The sequence below is a fragment of the Zingiber officinale genome, chromosome 11A (genome assembly GCF_018446385.1).
Source record: "Zingiber officinale cultivar Zhangliang chromosome 11A, Zo_v1.1, whole genome shotgun sequence".
In the NCBI taxonomy this organism is placed as follows: domain Eukaryota; kingdom Viridiplantae; phylum Streptophyta; class Magnoliopsida; order Zingiberales; family Zingiberaceae; genus Zingiber; species Zingiber officinale.
In genome coordinates this window covers 43,861,847-43,880,214 of record NC_056006.1, presented here as the reverse complement: position 1 = coordinate 43,880,214, position 18,368 = coordinate 43,861,847, and the positions used below count along the sequence as shown (strand labels likewise).

At 39.8% G+C, this 18,368-nt stretch overlaps 1 protein-coding gene across 1 annotated transcript; it reads left to right on the top strand.

The window, feature by feature from the left end:
- Positions 1-523: 523 nt before the first annotated feature.
- On the top strand, positions 524-17,428 carry LOC122032053 (probable pectinesterase/pectinesterase inhibitor 12). Its single transcript, XM_042591305.1, has 3 exons — positions 524-1,478; positions 16,603-16,988; positions 17,072-17,428. Exons 1-3 carry the CDS (start codon positions 533-535, stop codon positions 17,372-17,374), a joined length of 1,635 nt encoding a protein of 544 aa, XP_042447239.1. The 5' UTR covers positions 524-532; the 3' UTR covers positions 17,375-17,428.
- The last annotated feature ends 940 nt before the right edge of the window (positions 17,429-18,368 follow it).

Sequence of the window (18,368 nt, the reverse complement as noted above, 5' to 3'; positions counted from 1 at the left end):
GGTTGACTTTTCTTTAACTTTGACCACTACGTCAGCCGACCTTTTTTACTTTAATCTAACTTGGGGATCCCATCTCATTCGCTTTATCACTAGTAAACTGCTACAATCTTTACAGCCCTATGCATAAGCGCATGCAGTGATTATTATGCAACACATGCTGTCTTTTTATTTTTAAGTTTGTGGGTTGTGTCCATTAACCAAGCGCTCGCTTTCGGTGGTCTGAACCCCGAAGAGATCAGCGCTCACGGGCAGCAAGTCATCGCAACTGAGGATGGGCAAAGCAAAGCAACAAAATCCTTCACATCGTGGTGCCTTGTCTTCACGTACGTCGTGAGCCAGCTGCTGCATGCTTGTGTCGGCGCTGACACGCAATCGAGAAATTCACATAATTGAGTTGCGTAACACTTTGCGATCAAAATCGAAAATTATTTAGCCTAGCACCGCCACTGCAAGCTACCAACAAATTCTAAGTTCCAAGAAGATTACTTAATTTTTTGGCAATATAAGCGTCTTTTCTTCACGGCAGACCAAAATGGCTCCCACTTCCCCGCCGCTGCAGACCTTTTTCCTCCTCCTCCTCCTCCTTTCTGCTTTGCCGCCACCGACAATCACCTCCATTAATGCCTCCACCGATCCCTCCGCTGCCGCCGCCCGAAATAGCTCGGCTGGTCACGCTCTGTGCCAATCCACGCCCTACCCCACCGCCTGCCTCTCCGTCGTGAAGCTTTCCATCTCCGTAAACATCAACCCCACCGTCCTCTTCCTCGCCCTCCAGTCCCTTCGAGTGGCCCACGACGAAGCCAGTAAGCTATCCCCACTCCTCTCCCCAGAAGCCGGCGGCCTCACCGAGTCACAGCGAGGCTCCCTACAGGACTGCCGCGAACTTAACGATATCACCCTCGCCGCTATACAGAGGTCGGTCGGCCTCATCGGGACGGAGCCCAGCAAGCTCGCCGACGCCAAGGGGTTCCTCTCCGCCGCTCTCACCAACCGCGCCACCTGCCTGGAAGGCTTATCCGGTGCGAAAGGCCCGCGCAAGGCTCCGCTCCTCGACGCTTGGAACGCGGCTTACGCCCACGTCAGCAACTCGCTTTCCCTCGTTGCCCGCTCGTCCGGCGGCCAGCACAAAGGGATCCGTACGGCCTCCTCGTCGCCGTTCCCGGCATGGGTCGGGCGGAAAGGAAGGCGGCTGCTGCAGGGCTGGGACTATGGTGAGTACGACCCTGACTCTGTGGTGGTGGTAGCGACGGACGGGACGGGAAATTTCTCATCGGTGGGGGAGGCGGTGGAGTGGGCACCCACCAACAACGACGATCGCATTATCATCCTAGTTCGAGCCGGCGTGTACGAAGAGAACGTCTTCATCACCAGCAATAAGACCAACATCGTCCTCATCGGCGACGGCAAGGACGTCACTGTTATCAGATCCAACCACAGCGTCGCCGACGGCTGGTCCACTTTCCGATCAGCCACAGTTGGTGAGTCGTATATTCCCAATCTTCTTGATATATATATATATATATATATATATATATATATATATAATAATTTATAATTAAACTAATATTCCTCGTGCATGACCAAGGACTAAAACGAGCTTAATGTATTATATTAATCAGGTTTATTCCATGCATTAATAAAATATACTAAAACGAAACAATCTTTATAGCCGCGGAGGACCACACGTCCCTGCTGGAGACCATGCAATATGGGTCAACAATTTGGATGGAAATCTAGCTGCTAAGATTGTTATGGTTACAACGAAATAATCTAAATTGAAATTATAAAAATAATAATTCAGATTTATCTATAGGCTTGAAAGGTTGAACTCAAGCTATCAAGTTGGTCTAATTAGGCCGAGTTGCCAAGAAGCTGCTGATTGATCCGTGCGGGTTAAGCTACCAAGTAGTGGTCGTCGAGTTTCTCCCAATTTCTTGAACGGGCCGAGACTTCGAGTAGGCCAAGAGGGTACAACTCCCGAGTGACCTGAGTGAATTGAACTTGATGGTTAGACAAAGAGCTTCTGAACCAAAGGCAAAGGCCAAGCGAAGTTGAGCCGAACTACGTACATAACCCAAAGGCCAGGCGGAGAGACGCCGAGAGAGTAGGTAAGATCATCGAGCAAGCTAGGTTGCAGCCAAGAAAGACGTATTGTTATAGATGGAAGGCAAGACTATCAAGTGGGAGAAGAGTCAACCGTTTCAAAAATTAATGGGTCTGTTATGCACTTGAGCAAGTAGTAAAATGGATAAATGTAAGTTGATATGCTTAGAGAAATTTTGCTCCTATTGGTTTGATATTCAATGTGCATATATCGTGCTCACACACGATTCACTTGGGTTGAATGCAATCGGGATCCTAGATTTATGCCTCCTCTGCGGGATTGAGCATGAGAAAGAGCTCCTCTCCATGTTCACAACTTCAATTGTTGTTGCTCATTATAAACCAACCTACAAGCAACTCAATTCTCAACTTGAGACTAATATCCCATTCATAATAGAGTTTCTTCCATCCACCACTTTTTCATTCATATTTTTTCAACAATCCTCCACATGAATAGAAATAAAATATATAATAACATTTAGTAGTTGAGTCATGTATATGATAAATAAATTTTACCCTTTGAATTTTTCCTTGTAAGACATATTTACTTACTGTCTAACTAGTAGACGTGATGTCATGTTCTGTCATTTGGGTAAGTATTTACATAGTTCACCCAAGACACTCCCTCATACAACTCACTTCTCATGGGTGTGTCCGTTTTTAGCCAAGAAAATATCTAGTTTTGTGAAAATTTCTAAAAATTGTGGCTTTCAATTCTCTTCAAAGATATCTCACTTATTTCTTACATAGGTGATCTCTCAAGAGGAATATATATTACTTCATTGGATCATTAAAAGTCATATGTTTAACGTTCATCCTTTATCAGTATCACTGGCTCATTAGGTAGTTTTTCCACTGTGATCTACTTAGTCAATACAATTAGATTGTCCCATTAAACCTAGTTCTTGGAATTTCTAGTTAACATAGGTTGGGGTTCATTTAGGAAAACATACTTCACGTGCATCAATCTCATTCCTCATGATGAGCTTGCAACTAACTTTTTATTTAAAACTTGGGTTAGTAGATCCGTTAGGTTATCCTTTGACTTTACATAGTAAACAATGATAATTCCTATTGAGATTAGTTATTTAATGGTATTATATTTATGATGTATATGTCTAGACTTACCATTACATATATAACTAACTCTATGCCTGTCTAATAGTTGATTGTATGTCATAATGTATAAAAATCATTAGCACAGATTTTGAACATCTAGGAATATCTTCTTAGAATTTTAGCTTCTTCGCCTTATTTAGCAAAGGCTACGAACTCAAATTGCATAGTGGATTTGGTTATTACGATATTTTTAGAAGATTCCACAAAATGACTACACCTCTTAATGTGAACACAAATATCCGCTAGTAGATTTTGAGTCTTTCACATTAGATATTCAATTGCATCGTTGTATCATTCAATCATAACATAGTATCTTATATAGTGCAGTCTATAATCATGAGTGTATCTTAAGTATTTCAATACTCTCATTATCCCTTTCTAATGCTCAACATCGAGATTACTAGTATATCTACTTAGTTTACTCACTGTGTAGGCTAAGTGGTTATATACAACTCATCGAGTAATTAGACTTCTAATTACTCTAGAGTACTCTATCTGAGAAATAATTTCTCCTCGATTTTTTTTATAGATCTTGATTTGTATCTATCAAAATTCATGCCAATGCAATATCACAATTGATGAATTTTTCAAAAATCTTGTCCACATAATAAGAACTAACTTAGAACAAGTCCTTCAAATATCCTATAAATTTTATTTCCAAAGCACTCAATGATAAGTATGTCATCTATATAAAGGTATAAAATGGCAGTCATACTAAGTGTTTTTAATATAGACATATTTGTTGTTGGGGTTCAATCAAAGTCTCACATAGGAATGATTTGGTAAAGATCATGGGTTTAAAAGGATGTAGGATATTTTCATTGGCATGAGACCTTTTGAGGAGAGTCCAAGAGCAAAACCATGAGGGCCTAGACCCAAAGTGGATAATAATATCATACCATTGTGGAGATATGTGGACATCCTTTTGGGCACAACAAATGATATCAGAGTCATGGCCCATATTAGATGTCATGTGGGGCGGCCTTGAACAAAGTTAAGGGTGGGTCCGAAGTAGGTCAGGATGACCAGATGCTTGTGAGGAGACCCGGAGCAGGTCAGAGTGACTGAATGCTCGCGGGGAGGTTTGAAGTAGGTCAGGGTGACTGGATGTTCGCGGTGAGCCCGGAGTAGGTCAAGGTGATCAAATGTTTGCGGGGATGCCTGGAGCAGGTCAGGGTGATCGGATACTTATAGGGAGGCAAGTAGGTCAGGGTGACCAGATGCTTGTAGGGAGGTCTGAAGTAGGTCAGGGTGACCGAATGCTCGTAGGGAGGCCCAAAGTAGGTCAGGGTGACCAGATGCTCGCGAATAGGCCCGAAGCAGGTCAAGATTGATCGGATTCAGCTGCTTGCGGGGAGGCCCGGAACAGGTCAGGATAACTGAATGCTCACGGGGGGTCCAGAACATGAGAGTAATTGTGGTCCTTCATTTGAGGGGAGAATTGTTGGGGTTCAATTAAAGTCCCACATTGGAAAGATTTGGTAAAGATCATGGGTTTAAAAGGATGTAGGATATTTTCATTGCCATGAGGCCTTTTGGGGAGAGGCCAAGAGTAAAGTCATGAGGGTTTAGGCCCAAAGTGGACAATATCATGTCATTATGGAGATATGTGGACATCTTTTTGCACAACATTTGTCACATTCGTTGATTTTAAATCCACTTTCCTTCATGTCATTATCAAAATTTTTATGTCACTATTTTAGAGCTTATTTCAAGTCGTATAATAAATTTATCAATCTACAAACCTTATTTTCTTGCCTTAACTTAGAAAACCCTTTGTATTGCAATATGTAGATTATCTCTTTTAAATCTTCATTTAGAAAAGTTGTCTTTATATCCATTTGATTTATTTTCAGATTCGATAGAGCGACAATAGACAATGATACTCTAATGAAAGTTATTCTCGATATTGAAAAATATATATCAAAGTAATTAAGGCCTTCACATTGTTAGTAACCTTTAAATACCAATTTAGTCTTGGGCTTATTAATCGTGTCATTTGATTTTATTTTCTTTTTAAAAATCTATTTGAAACTCAGTGGTTATTTCTTGGAGGAAGATCCATAAATTTTTTAGTATGTTTTCACAAGATTGAATCACTCTCAGATGCAACTAACTCTTTCTAGTGATTTCCTTCAAAAGTGTTTATGGCTTTTGAGAAACTTTAAGGATCTTCCAAAATATGAAAGTGATAAAATCTGTTCTCAATGATTTTTCTACCTGAGTTCTTTTACTTCATCTAAACTCAATCTCAAATGGTTCATCTACTTCTTCTTCTTGTGAATAAAATCCCCATTTTAAGGAACTTGTTTCCTCTTGGATCTTATATGGAAACACATATTCAAAGAAAGAAATATTTCTCAATTTAATAAATGAGTTCTTGTATATCTTTGGTATTTGAGACTTATATACAAGAAACTAGTAAGCACTATTGCTATGTACATATCTAATCAATATGTAATCAATAGTTTTGGGTGGTCATATCTTAATCCTTTTTGGATTATGCATCAAAACCTTTACAAGGCACCCCCAAACTCATAAGTATGTATAAGATAACTTTATTCTATTTCACAACTCATAAGGGTTCTTATCTATTTTCTTCTAGAGCACCTTATTTAAAAGGTAATTAGTTGTTAATACAACTCCCCCACATATACTCAAGTAATCTAGAGCTTAATAGAAGAGCATTCATTATCTCCTTCAAAGTATGATTCTTTTTGCTTAGCAACATCATTTTGCTGAGTATAGGGAGCTATTATATAGTGTATGATCCCATGTTTAACACATAACTCAGCGAACCATAATATATATTCACCTTCTTGGTCACTTCACACCACCTTAATTTTTTTTATTAAGATATTTTTCAATATCATTCTTGTAGAAAATAAATTTTTCTATAGCTTCATCCTTACTTTTAAAAAGATACATATAAAATATTTTATGTTATCATCAATAAAGATAATGAAGCACTTATTCCCACCATATGTCAGTATCCCTTTTAGATCAAACATATTAATGAGGATTTGATCGAGTGATTCGCTACTTTTTTCAACATGTTCAAAGGACAACCTTATCAAATTTTCCTTCAACACAAGTCTCATACTTGTATTTAGGATCAAGATGGAATGTTAGTATATTTTGCATATTAATTAATCTATGCAACACATCATAATTAACATATCCTAATCTACTATACCATAAATAGTAAGACTCAAGCATATAAATGGAACAACTTTCATTTTTATTATTCTTTGGCATAATGACCATTATATTGAGCTTAAATAGACTATCAGTTACATAATTTTTTCCCTACAAACATTCTATTTTTGAATATAATAACTCTGTCTAATTCAAAAATAATATGAAAGTTATATTTGCTCAAAAGTGATTCATATATTAAATTCTTTTAAATCACCAGAATATACAACATATTGTTCAGAGTCATCTTTTTTAAGGTCGTCTTTAGTACCACTTTCCCTTAGCCCCTCATGTTTGAGGTTGCTAAATTTTCCATGAACAACTTATTTCCATATTTAACTTCTTCAAAGTTATGGAGAAACTTTTTGTTGCAACACGCATGTTTGGTGACACCCATACTAATCTACCATTGTTATGGATTTGAACCTACCAGATTTACTTCAAAGACCACAGTGCAAAGGTTCATGTATGGTCCTTAGGTTGTCTTTTTGCTTCTTCTTAAGTTTCGTGAATTTTGAAGATTTCTAACCGACTCAATCACAGTTGAACCATTTTCCAAAGAATTTCTTCTTGCTTACACCACCTCTAGGTTCCACTTTGGAGATTTGAGATTCTTCCATTTCAATCTTTGACTATGCTCGATCATATTGGCTTTAACAGTCACTAGAGTGAACATCTTTACATCGGAGCTTTGGTACTCTTCCTCGATTCGGAGTCTGACGATGAGTTCTTTGATATTAATCTCATTCCTCTTGTTTTTAAGATAGTTCTTGAAATCCTTCTATCCAAGTGATAGCTTCTCAATGATGCTGAGCACCTAAAAGGGTCTCACTCATCACCATATCTTTTGAGTAAATTTCATGTAGAATCACTAGAAGTTCTTGGACTTAACTGATCACTATCTTGTAATATAGAAATCATTCCACAATAAACCTTTTAGCTCCTACATTCTCCATCTTGTATATTTGATTCAGGGACTCCCATAGTTTATTCATCATTCTCTTCATGTTATACATAATGTACAATGAGTTGACAAGATAGTTAAGGATATAGTTTACATATAGGAACTTTGAATGGTTTTTTCATTCCATTATATCAATAGAATTCTTAGCTAATTTAGGAGGTTTCTCTGTCAAACATTGGGCTAGATTTAGTATGGTCAGATAGAAGAACATCTCTTGTTGCCACCGTTTAAAGTTCAACCTAATGAACTTCTCTAGCTTCTCCTCATGGTTGATTGGAATATTTTTAATCGGTACGGAGGGGGTCATCATATGTTGATCATCCTGCTTCTCAACAGTTTTTGTGGCCATCTCAATTGAACAAAATATGTTTTAAGGCTGTCAGGCAATCTTGCTACGAAGATTGTTGTCAAAATTACAAAAGAATAGTCTGAATTGAAATTACAGAAAAAATAACTCAAACTTATCTGTCAAGATGACTTGAGATGTTGAACTCAAGTTGTTAAGTTAGGCTAGTTAGGTTGAGTTATTAGATTATCCAAGATGCTAGGGAAGGTTAAATTGCTTGGAAGACCGAGCTGCTAGGAAGGCAAAACTACCAGGAAGTTGCTGAATGACCCTAGCGAGTCAAGCTGGTCATTAAATGCCTTGAGCAGATCTAGCTCCCAAGTGACCTGAGTGGGTCGAGCTGTCGAGTTGCCTGAGCGGGTCTAACTCCAAAGTGACTTGAATGGGTTGAACTAGAAGGATAAGCAGAGAGCTTATGAATCATAGGTTGAGTGAAGCTGTGTCAAATTGTTGGTCCCATTAGCAGCTTGCTAGAGGGGGAGAATAGCCCTGCAATAAAAAATGAACCTTCCTTGAACTTTTATAGCATAATTAAATCTAACACTTGCATAAATGGAATTAAAAAATTAAATAAAAAAAGAGAAACAATCGAATTACTTGGTTACAACCGGGGAAGTTGTTAATCTAAGGAAGTTAAAAGTGTACTAAAACTCTCCTTCATGTGGAGAAGCCTCTTTGCAGTAATTTGCACACTCAATTATAGAACAGAAATCAAGAAGATTCAATTACAAGTGTTGTGCTCTATTTACTAAATCTAGGGGTCTTTTTATAGCCCTTGGAAAATCTTATCCTGGGCTGGATGACGTCTTCTATAGGGCTGGAAGGCACCTCCAGCAAGGCGTCAGTGGATACAAGTTTAACCACTGCCAATGGCAAAATCTGCATGGTTGAATGCACCTTCCATAGGGCTGGAAGGCGCCTTCATACTGTTCATAGAAGGCGCCTTCCAGCCATAGAGGGCGCCTTCCACAAAAGGCACGGAGGCCGCAGAGGGGCCTCGGAGGCGCCTTCAACTCCCATTGAAGGCGCCTCCAGTAGTATTTCCAACCTTCCTTTTGCTCTTCTGCTGCTCCGATCACCTGGGTGATCACGGCCATCCGGATAGGGCTCACCTACACCCATTTCCCGATCTTCTCCTCGAGCAAGCTTCTGCTCCGTCTTCTCGTCCCTCGGACCGCCGTGCATATTCTTCTCGTTCACCTGTATACTCTTCTGCAACACCTTGTCCCTCAGACGCATCGAGCTTGTCGGCTCTCTTCCGTACCGTTCTTCTTGTTAGTTGCGTCTTTCGCTCAACTTTCTATGCTCCTAAGCTCCTGCACACTTAAACACAGGGTTAAACACCTAACAGGACCTAACCTGACTTGGTCGATCACATCAAAATTACTACGGCGTACCAACAATCTCCCCCTTCTTGATGTGATCAAACCTAAGTTAAGGTAGGGTAAAAAAATTTTGCAAGTAAGAAAATTTTTCTATGTAAAATTTGCTAGAAAAATTTTACTAAAAATAAAAATTTTCAAGTAAAATTTTTTAACCTTTTTGCAAAAAAAAAAACTTTACAAGTACCATCTAGACTTGTTCTTCCCTACTCCCCTTTTGATTACATTAAAAATGGGGTTCATTTAAAAGTTTAAGAGTAAAAATAATAAAACCAGTGAAAAAAATTTCTAACTATTTTAAAAGATAAGAATTAATTAAAAAAATATCTAATTAATTTTTAACAAAAAATTAAGGTATTTTTATAACTTCTAAATGCTTAACAGTTAGTCAATTAAATATTTATTTCAATAATTGACCTCCATGCTGTGCCGAGGCACTAGGCCTTCTTGGATATTGAAACAACAACCACTTTCTAAACAAAACCTCTTAAAAAAAATTAATATTTAATTTACTCTGAAAACCTTAATTTAAAAACATTTAATCCAAATATGATTTTGGAACCCAATATAGGTTCCTTCCTATTGGGTTAATTAAAAATTTCTTAAGTATGTATTTTTTTGAAATTTTCCTAATTTGGCCCTTATGGTATTTAAGGTACCAATTCAATCCACTATATTTTCTAATATATTGAATATTTGAGCATGCATGATTTTTCAAATTTTCTATTTTATTTTTCAAGCTTTCATTTTCATTTTTTATTTTATCAAATTCTTCTAATCGACAAGATTTAGCTAAAGTTGATTTCAATTCTTTAATTTCTTTTTCTAATTTACAGTAATTTTTTGTTAATAGTTTTATAAATTGAAATAACTTGTCAGGAGAAAGAGATCGTACCTTGCTTATCTTGTCAATCCCGTGATCCAAAGTTTCTCTTGAAGTACTACTGCTTTCTTCCGATGTCGCTCCCCCTTCATCGATGCTTTCGATGCTTATTTCAGATGAGCTTGTTTCATCTCCTTCTTCTTGGTGACTTGCCACTAGCGCAAGTCCTACGATGACTTCAATTTCTGATTCGAATGATGTTTCATCCCACATCACCTTTATATTCTTGTATTTGCTGTTGGAGCAATCTAGGTGCCCTAGGTTTTGATGTTTGGGCAAAGGTTTAAGTTAGGTTAATTGTTGTATTTGATATGCATTGTGAGTGTGCAGGATACAGGTACAACAAGGAAAGTCCAAGTGTGATCTTGGCAAAGGAGGAAAGTCCAAGAATGAGTCTTGGCGGTGTAAGTCCAAGCATGTAGTCTTGGAAATGTAAGTCCAAGTGTGAGTTGGCAATGGATGAAGTCCCGGAGGTGAGGAGCCTCTTGGCAAAGGATGACCCGATAATATGGGCAAGGCCGAAGGAAGCTCCAGAAGGTAAGACGTGAAGGATGAGGAGACATCCGAGGGACGCGAGGCTGATGGAGGAGGCTAGAAGGCTAGGTCTAGGTTGGTCGGGCGAGGATGAGTGCTGAGTGATTGTACTCAGGGTAAAATTCTATGTGTTTTAGGATTTACTGTAGCAGTATTGTAGTACTACTGTAGCGACACTGTGGCAGTACTGTAGCAGCAATGCAGCAATCGACTGGTTACTGTAGCAGTCGACTGGTACACTGTAGTAGTCGACTAGTACACTATAGCAGTCGACTGGTAGTCGAACGTTGGGTAACGGTCGACTTCACTTAAAGGACTAGTCGACTGGTGCATACACCAGTCGACTGGTAGCGGGAAAACAGCTTAGTGTTTTCCTCTCGAGCTCTATTTAATAGAGCTCGAGGTGCTTGGGCATGGTTGATGAAATAGACTTGGTTAAAAGCCTATTAGAGTCTCCCAAGCCCTCGTGTGATCGGTGTGCTTGTATTCAAGTGTTTGTGGCGAGGTTTCTCCACCGACAAGGAGCTTGAGCTAGCCGGAGGTTTTCCGGGGAGTCATCCACCGACGGATCGGGATCGTCCACCTTACAGATAGCCGTGGAGTAGGAGCTTTATCTCTGAACCACGTTAAATCAACGTGTTAGGTTTGCTTTCTCTTGTTAGTATTTGTTTTTGTATTTCCATTGTGCACTAACATTATAGGAAGCGATCGATTTGGGTGAGACGCTATTCACCCCCCCTCTAGCGGGCGTCAAGGTCCCAACATTTGCTCGCTTGGGTCGGCTTCTTGTTCTTGCTCTTGTCCTTGTCTTTTAATTTAGGATAATTATATTTCATATGCTCTTCTTCATTGCAGTGGTAGTATCTTATCCTTTTTTTTCTACCCTGCACTTGATTAAATCTTTTAGTTTTAAATAACTTTTTAAATTTACATACCATCAATGTTATTTCATTATTATTGAGAGAAGATTCTGAATCTTGTTTATTCGCCTTTACCTTTAAGGCAATATTATGCTCCTTCTTCAGACCTGCACATCTCGTTTCATGAACTTCAAAAGTTAAAAATAATTATTTTAAAGTAGTTGAATCTAGATCTTTAGATATATAATAAGCATCTACTAATGATGCCCATTAAGTATTTCTAGGGAATGCATTAAGAGCGTACCTTAACAAATCTCTGTTACTTACATTTTCTTCGAGATTCGTGAGTCTAGTGATGAGCTCCTTGATCCTTGAGTGAAGGTGTGCAACGGTTTCACCTTCTTCCAGTTTGATGCTGCTAATCTGGTTTCTGAGTAGATCCCGTCTCGCGAGTTTCACCTCCGAGATTCTTTCGTGTAGTTCCAAAAATTTCTCCCAGAAATCCTTCACAGCTCGTAGGCTTTGATCCGGTTGACTTCTTGTGGTGGTAAGACGCTTAGTAGATGGAACTCTACTTTGTCATTTGTCACAAAATCGGCCTGCTCCTTTTTGATCCAGTGGTATTTTTCTTTGCCTTCAGGTACTACAAAACCAAATTCCATTATTAAAAGTAAATCAAAATAAATTTTGAAAAATACCTTCATCTTCTTCTTCTAGTTGGTGAAATCCCCCTCGAATTTCGGTGGGTAGATGCTTGATCTGGCCATCTCGTGTGCTTCGTTCGGCAGTTAGTCCTCCTGGAGTGATACCTGGCTATGATACCACTTGTTGGTCCCGTTAGTGGTCGGCTAGAGGGGGGAGAATAGCCGTGCAATCAAAAACAAACCTTCCTCGAACTTTTATAGCGTAATTAAATCTAATACTTGCATAAACAGAATTAAGAAATTAAATAAAAAAAAGAGACACAATCGACTTACTTGGTTACATGGGGAGGTTGTTAATCCAAGGAAATTAAAAGCATACTAAAACTCTCCTTTAGGTGGAGAAGCCTCTTTACAGCAATTTGCACAATCAATTAAAGAACATAACTCAAGAAGGGTAACGCCCAGCCCTTTACTGACTAAGCTGTAAGGCCGGGGGTTACATTATGCTAAACTAAACTATAAAATGCAGAAAGTTGTACTAATTAAAATCTCTGCTATTTGCCGTAAAATCTAGAATCTAAACTTCTCATATAGTCTAGGAGCTGAAATTAGCTGTTTCCAGCTGAAATCAGACTTCCCCAATCGATTGAGTTGGGACTCAATCGATTGAAAAATCTTCAATTGATCCACTGATCGATTCAACGTGCTTCTGTGCACGGAAGAACCTTCTGGATCGATCGGTTGATCAATCCAGCCTAGTCAATCGATCCAATGATCGATTCAGTAACGTTCTGTACGTGGGGAGTTCTCCCAATCGATTGGATGATCGATTGAGAAACCTCAATCGATCAGCTGATCGATTCAACAGCTCACTGTACGCGGAAGTCACGTTTCAATCGATCGGCTGATCGATCGAGGACTTCTCAATCGATCAGCTGATCGATTCAGCTGCTCTCTGTTCGCGGAGAATTACTTCCCAATAGATCGGCTGATCGATTGAGGACTCCTCAATCGATCGGCTGATTGATTGGGTTTCTGATTTCACTGAAATCCCACACGAACTCATACAGAACTTCCAGAATTCAACTAAAACATGAAACAATACTTCTAGGCATGTTATTACTCATACCTTGCTATCTAATATCAAGACAATTAGCAGTCTAAGCATGGCATAATACACAGTTTCACAATTCATGATACTTAACATCCTAAAAGTGTAGAAAAGTAACAACATAAGGAATTACTAAGTTTTTAAATTTGCTAGTTCCCAAAAATCTTTATTCCAGGTTCCTTCTCACACACATCTTATCGCATTGCCCTCCAGCCTCCGCTAATCCATCTTCCCTTTACCTTTATCTGCAGTATAAGGAAAAGAAAACTATAAGCTTGGGAGCTTAGTAAGAACCATCTACCTCACAAAATATGCATTCGATGAAATCATTCTTTTAAAAGATGTTATTTGAAATACATACTGAACATCATACTGGAAATGCAAAAAAACATGGCATCTGGGCATGTAAGTCATGGCAATCAAATACTGAACATAATACTAATTGTTGTACCATCAAGGAAACTAAACCGATACATAAGCTAAGCTAAAACCTATGTTAGGTTAATGCTGAAGCTGAACTGTATTCACCTAACTGAGTTGTGAAGCTTTGAAAACTACTTTCATAATAGATAAAAATAATAATCATGCTGCTGATGGGCCCGGCAACGGTACTTGCTATGCGTGCATCACTAACTAGACCCGAGGTAGCTAGTCCCGAATCCAGTAGGGTTTACTAGGTTATCTAAACCTAGGGACAACTATGGGAGCCCAACCCAAGGACAACTGAGAGTCCAGTACAGTGCCACTAATAAAAGTAAAATACTATTCATAAACTGATTTATCTTATCTTGCTCATACTAGGTTATCTGAACCTAGAGCTAGGTCATCTGAACCTAGAGGTGACTATGAGAGCCCACCCATTGGTTCGTAGTCCCATATAAACTAAAGCAAGACTATGTATGCTATTTAAAATGCAACTATGGCATTTAACTGAGCTATTAAAATGCCTACTGTAGCATGTAACTGTACTAGTCATTTTATCGAGCACCTGGTGTGCTCTAACTCTGCATATGGCTGCACTAAGAACATAAAAGCGAACTAAGAACATAAAAGCATACAATTAGCTACTTATCCTACAGGTGAGGGGTTACTTACATCCTGCGCTAAGTTTTCTTACAATCCGATCGTCAGGTTTTCGGAGAAGAAGATCTCTTCGGCGATCCTCTTACGTCTACGCGTTCTTCTTGCGGAGAGAAGCGTCCTCGTATCGGAGATCTCGCCGGAAGGTACTCCTACGACCCTAGGGATCGAATCCTAGGTTTTCTTGGGCTTGGTGTGCCGAGAGGGTGAGGAAGAGGGAGGGTCGGCGGTGAGGTTTGAGGGAGAGTTGTCGTTCAAGAATAATAAACTCCCGCTTAAATTCCTTATTTATATTAAGGGATCAATACAACCCAACTTGATCATAAATATAATTCCTCTCCTCTTCTTTCAGCACACCCCTGCTGGGGCCACCTGGTTACTAAAGTCCTGTATAAATCGTAGGGTCTAATAGGTCTCGGGTTCAATTCCCGCTTAGGTTATTTTACGTTTTTATTTAATTTTGTTACTTCTGCTACTCCAAAAATTCTATAAAAATATTCTAAAATTCCAGAAAAATAATAGAATATTTCTAACATTTATTTTGAGAATTTTCGGGTGCTACAAGAAGATTCAATTACAAGTGTTGTGTTCTATTTCCTAGGTGCAGAGGTCATTTTATAACCCTTAGAAAATCTTATCCTGGGCTGGAAGGCGTCTTCCATAGGGTTGGAAGGCATCTCCAGTAAGGCACTAGTGGATAAAAGTTTATCCACTGCCAACGACAAAATTTGCCTGGTTGAAGGCGCCTTCCATAGGGCTGGAAGGCGCCTTCTTACTATTCATAGAAGGCGCCTCGAAGGAGCGCGAAAGCGCCTCCAGCAGTATTTCCAGCTTTCCTTTTGCTCTTCTGCTGGTCCGATCACCTGGGTGATCGCCGCCATCCAGGATAGGGCTCACCCGAACCCATTTCCCGGTCTTCTCCTCGAGCAGGCTTCCGCTGCGGCTTCTCGTCCCTCGGACCGCTACGCATGTTCTTCTCGTCCACTGGTGTACTCTTCCGCAGTACCTCGTCCCTCAGACACACCAAGCCTGTCGGTTCTCTCCCGTGCTGTCCTTCTCGTTAGCCGCGTCTTTCGCTTGACTTCTTGTGCTCCTAAACTCCTGAACACTTAGACACAACACCTAACATGACCTAACCTGACTTGGTTGATCATATCAAAATTACTACGGGATACCAACACAAACTACTGAGCTTGAAGGCTAGGCAGAGAGAGGTGCCAAGCGGGTAGGCAAGATCATTGAGTAGGTTGGGCAACCAAGCAAAAAAGCAAGGCTATCAGGATGGGAGGTAAGACTGTCAAGCAATAGAAGAGAAAAGCACTACCGAGGCATGTGCTAGATATAGTTTCCTTATTACAGATTCATTCCCTCTGGCGGTATTTCGAGGTCACGCTTAATGTCTATTTTCAAAGATACAATGATATGACTACGTACACAATCAATCAATAATTACTTGTGGCGAACCAAGCCTGTATCCAAGCATTATCATAGAAGACCTATAGAGTGAGTCATCTATCAGGGAAGAAGAGAATGTGGGGGAATGAATAGAATTTTTGCTACTTGTATAGAGGCTTTGATCCTTGGTTGCATTTGAATGACTGAGTAATAATCATTCAATGTCTCCACCTACTCGGGTAGTAACGCCAACTGACATCCGTCAATGGTTGGCCATTTTGTCTGGACAGTTAATCATTCAACTATTTTAGATAAAAAATTAATGTGTTTGTTACACACTCGAGTAAGTAGCAAAATGAATTCAAATGATAAAATGTAGATTAATCCACTTTAGTAAAATTTTCTTTGATTGGTCAAACATTCGACGTGTATAAATTGTGCTCACATATGAATCATCTAGGTTCAATGTAATCCAAATCTTAGATTTGAATCTCCTATTGATCTATATGTGAAAGAGAGTCCCGACTCATATATATTCACAACTTTAATTATTATGATTTTTTATAAACCAACTTTCAAACCACTCAACTCTTAATGTGGGTCTAGTATCCCATTCATAGTAGAGTTTCTTCCTTCTGTTACTTTTTTTTTCATTCGTATTTTTCCAACACAAGGTCCATTGTCTACAATTAATTTGTGCGTTTCATTGGAAAAGATATTTTTGGCAATGGCCGGCAGCACTAAAAGTAAGAAATGGTCGCGAAAATGGTCCCCAATTTTGATGTTTTGCATGCACTAATATGCACTGAATTGATTTCTGTGTTAATTCATGGAGGATTGTATCAGCTTCTTGGTCACCTGTCAAAATCGCACGTTAAATTTAGTCAATTTTAATTGATATAGTCAATGTTAATTCTGTAAACAAAAAGATGCTCATCTGGTAATTGATCTATCTATCTTGTGATGACTATACATGCATGCAGCCGTGTCGGGCGACGGATTCCTGGCCCGTGACATCACGTTCCAGAACACTGCTGGGCCGGAGAAAAATCAGGCGGTGGCCCTCCGCGTGAACGCCGACCTGGTGGCGCTCTACCGCTGCGGGATCGACGGGTACCAGGACACGCTGTACGTTCATTCGTTTCGGCAGTTCTACCGGGAGTGCGTCATCGCCGGCACCATCGACTTCATCTTCGGCAACGCCGCCGTCGTCTTCCAGGGCTGCAACCTGTTCGCCAAGCTGCCTCTCCGCGGCCAGTCCAACGCCGTCACGGCCCAGTCCAAGGACGACCCAAACGAGAACACCGGCATCTCCATCCAAAACTGCTCCGTTCTCGCGTCGTCGGAGCTCGCCTCTGCGAACTTCCAGGTCATCAATTGGTCCCTTAATTCGTTAGAAGCTAAGTATAATTAATTACTGTTAATTGGTCGATCGGTCCGTACGTTTTTCAGGTGAGGACGTACTTGGGGCGGCCGTGGATGGTCTACTCGACGACGGTGTACATAGAGTCGTACATGGACGGATTGGTGGATCCGGAGGGGTGGCAGGAGTGGCCGGGAGGACAGGGCTTGGACACGTTGTACTACGGCGAGTACATGAACGAGGGGCCGGGGGCAGCCACCGACGCCCGGATCACGTGGCCGGGCTACCACGTGATGGACTACGATGAGGCGTCGAGCTTCTCTGTGTCGCAGTTTATCTATGGGGATGAATGGCTCGAGTCCACCTCCTTCCCTTACGACAATGAAATTTGACCTGTTTCGTGAATTGGAATTGGAATAATTAAAAGAGATGACTCTATTTAATTAGTAGTTGAAAAAAAAAATACTCTAGCCCTTTGGTAAACTAAATCAACAAAAGTTTAATTTTTAATTTCTCAAACATGGTTCTTGGATGCTTAAGCAAAGTATCTTGGTGAGAGATGAAAATGAACTTGCAGATACGAAAACACAGGGCATCGAAATGGTCTAGCAGTGGTTTAATTAAGTCTGGATGTTCTACGAAAGCTAAACAATTATTAGTAACAAAGGTAAGATTAAGTCAAGATTAGGATCAACGAATCCATACCACTACTAACTTTAGTATTTATAGGGGATCAGCATCCAAACCCTAAACTCTAAGGGGGCTTGGAGTCCAGAACTTAGTGAAACATCCCCTAAGTTATCTTAAATGAGTCATGCCCTTTTTTAAAATTTTTTTTGAACATCTAGAACATAGAAGCACTTGAATCTATACATAAATTTTGAACTTATCAAAAGTACCCAAATAATTTTCAAAATAATTATCCACTAGTAAACATTAAGTACTTGTCATCAAGTTCCATAATTTATACTGCCTAAAGAAAACATTTAAATACTACATGAAAATTCTCATTCAACAACACTCAAACAACAACGGTTTTATACCAAATCGTTATTTTTTTTACCTTTTAATAGCTACGACAACGATTTTTAAAGGATACGACAATGATTTTTGAAAACTGTTGTCTATGTGCGCTTTTTTAGGGATTATGACAACGATTTTTGAAAATCATTGTCTATTAAGTGTTGTTGAATGTCGTTGTTTTTTCCCCTTCGCCATATTTTGCCGCCGCATTTTTTCTTTCCCTCTCCCCGAAATTTTTTGCCGCCATGTTTTTCTTTCTTTGTCTCTTCACACTGGCGAACCTCATCTACGAACCCCTCCTCACCTTCTCTTCTGATCCTCTTCGCTTTCGCCTCCGCATCCCATTGATCGATCGCTCCTCCT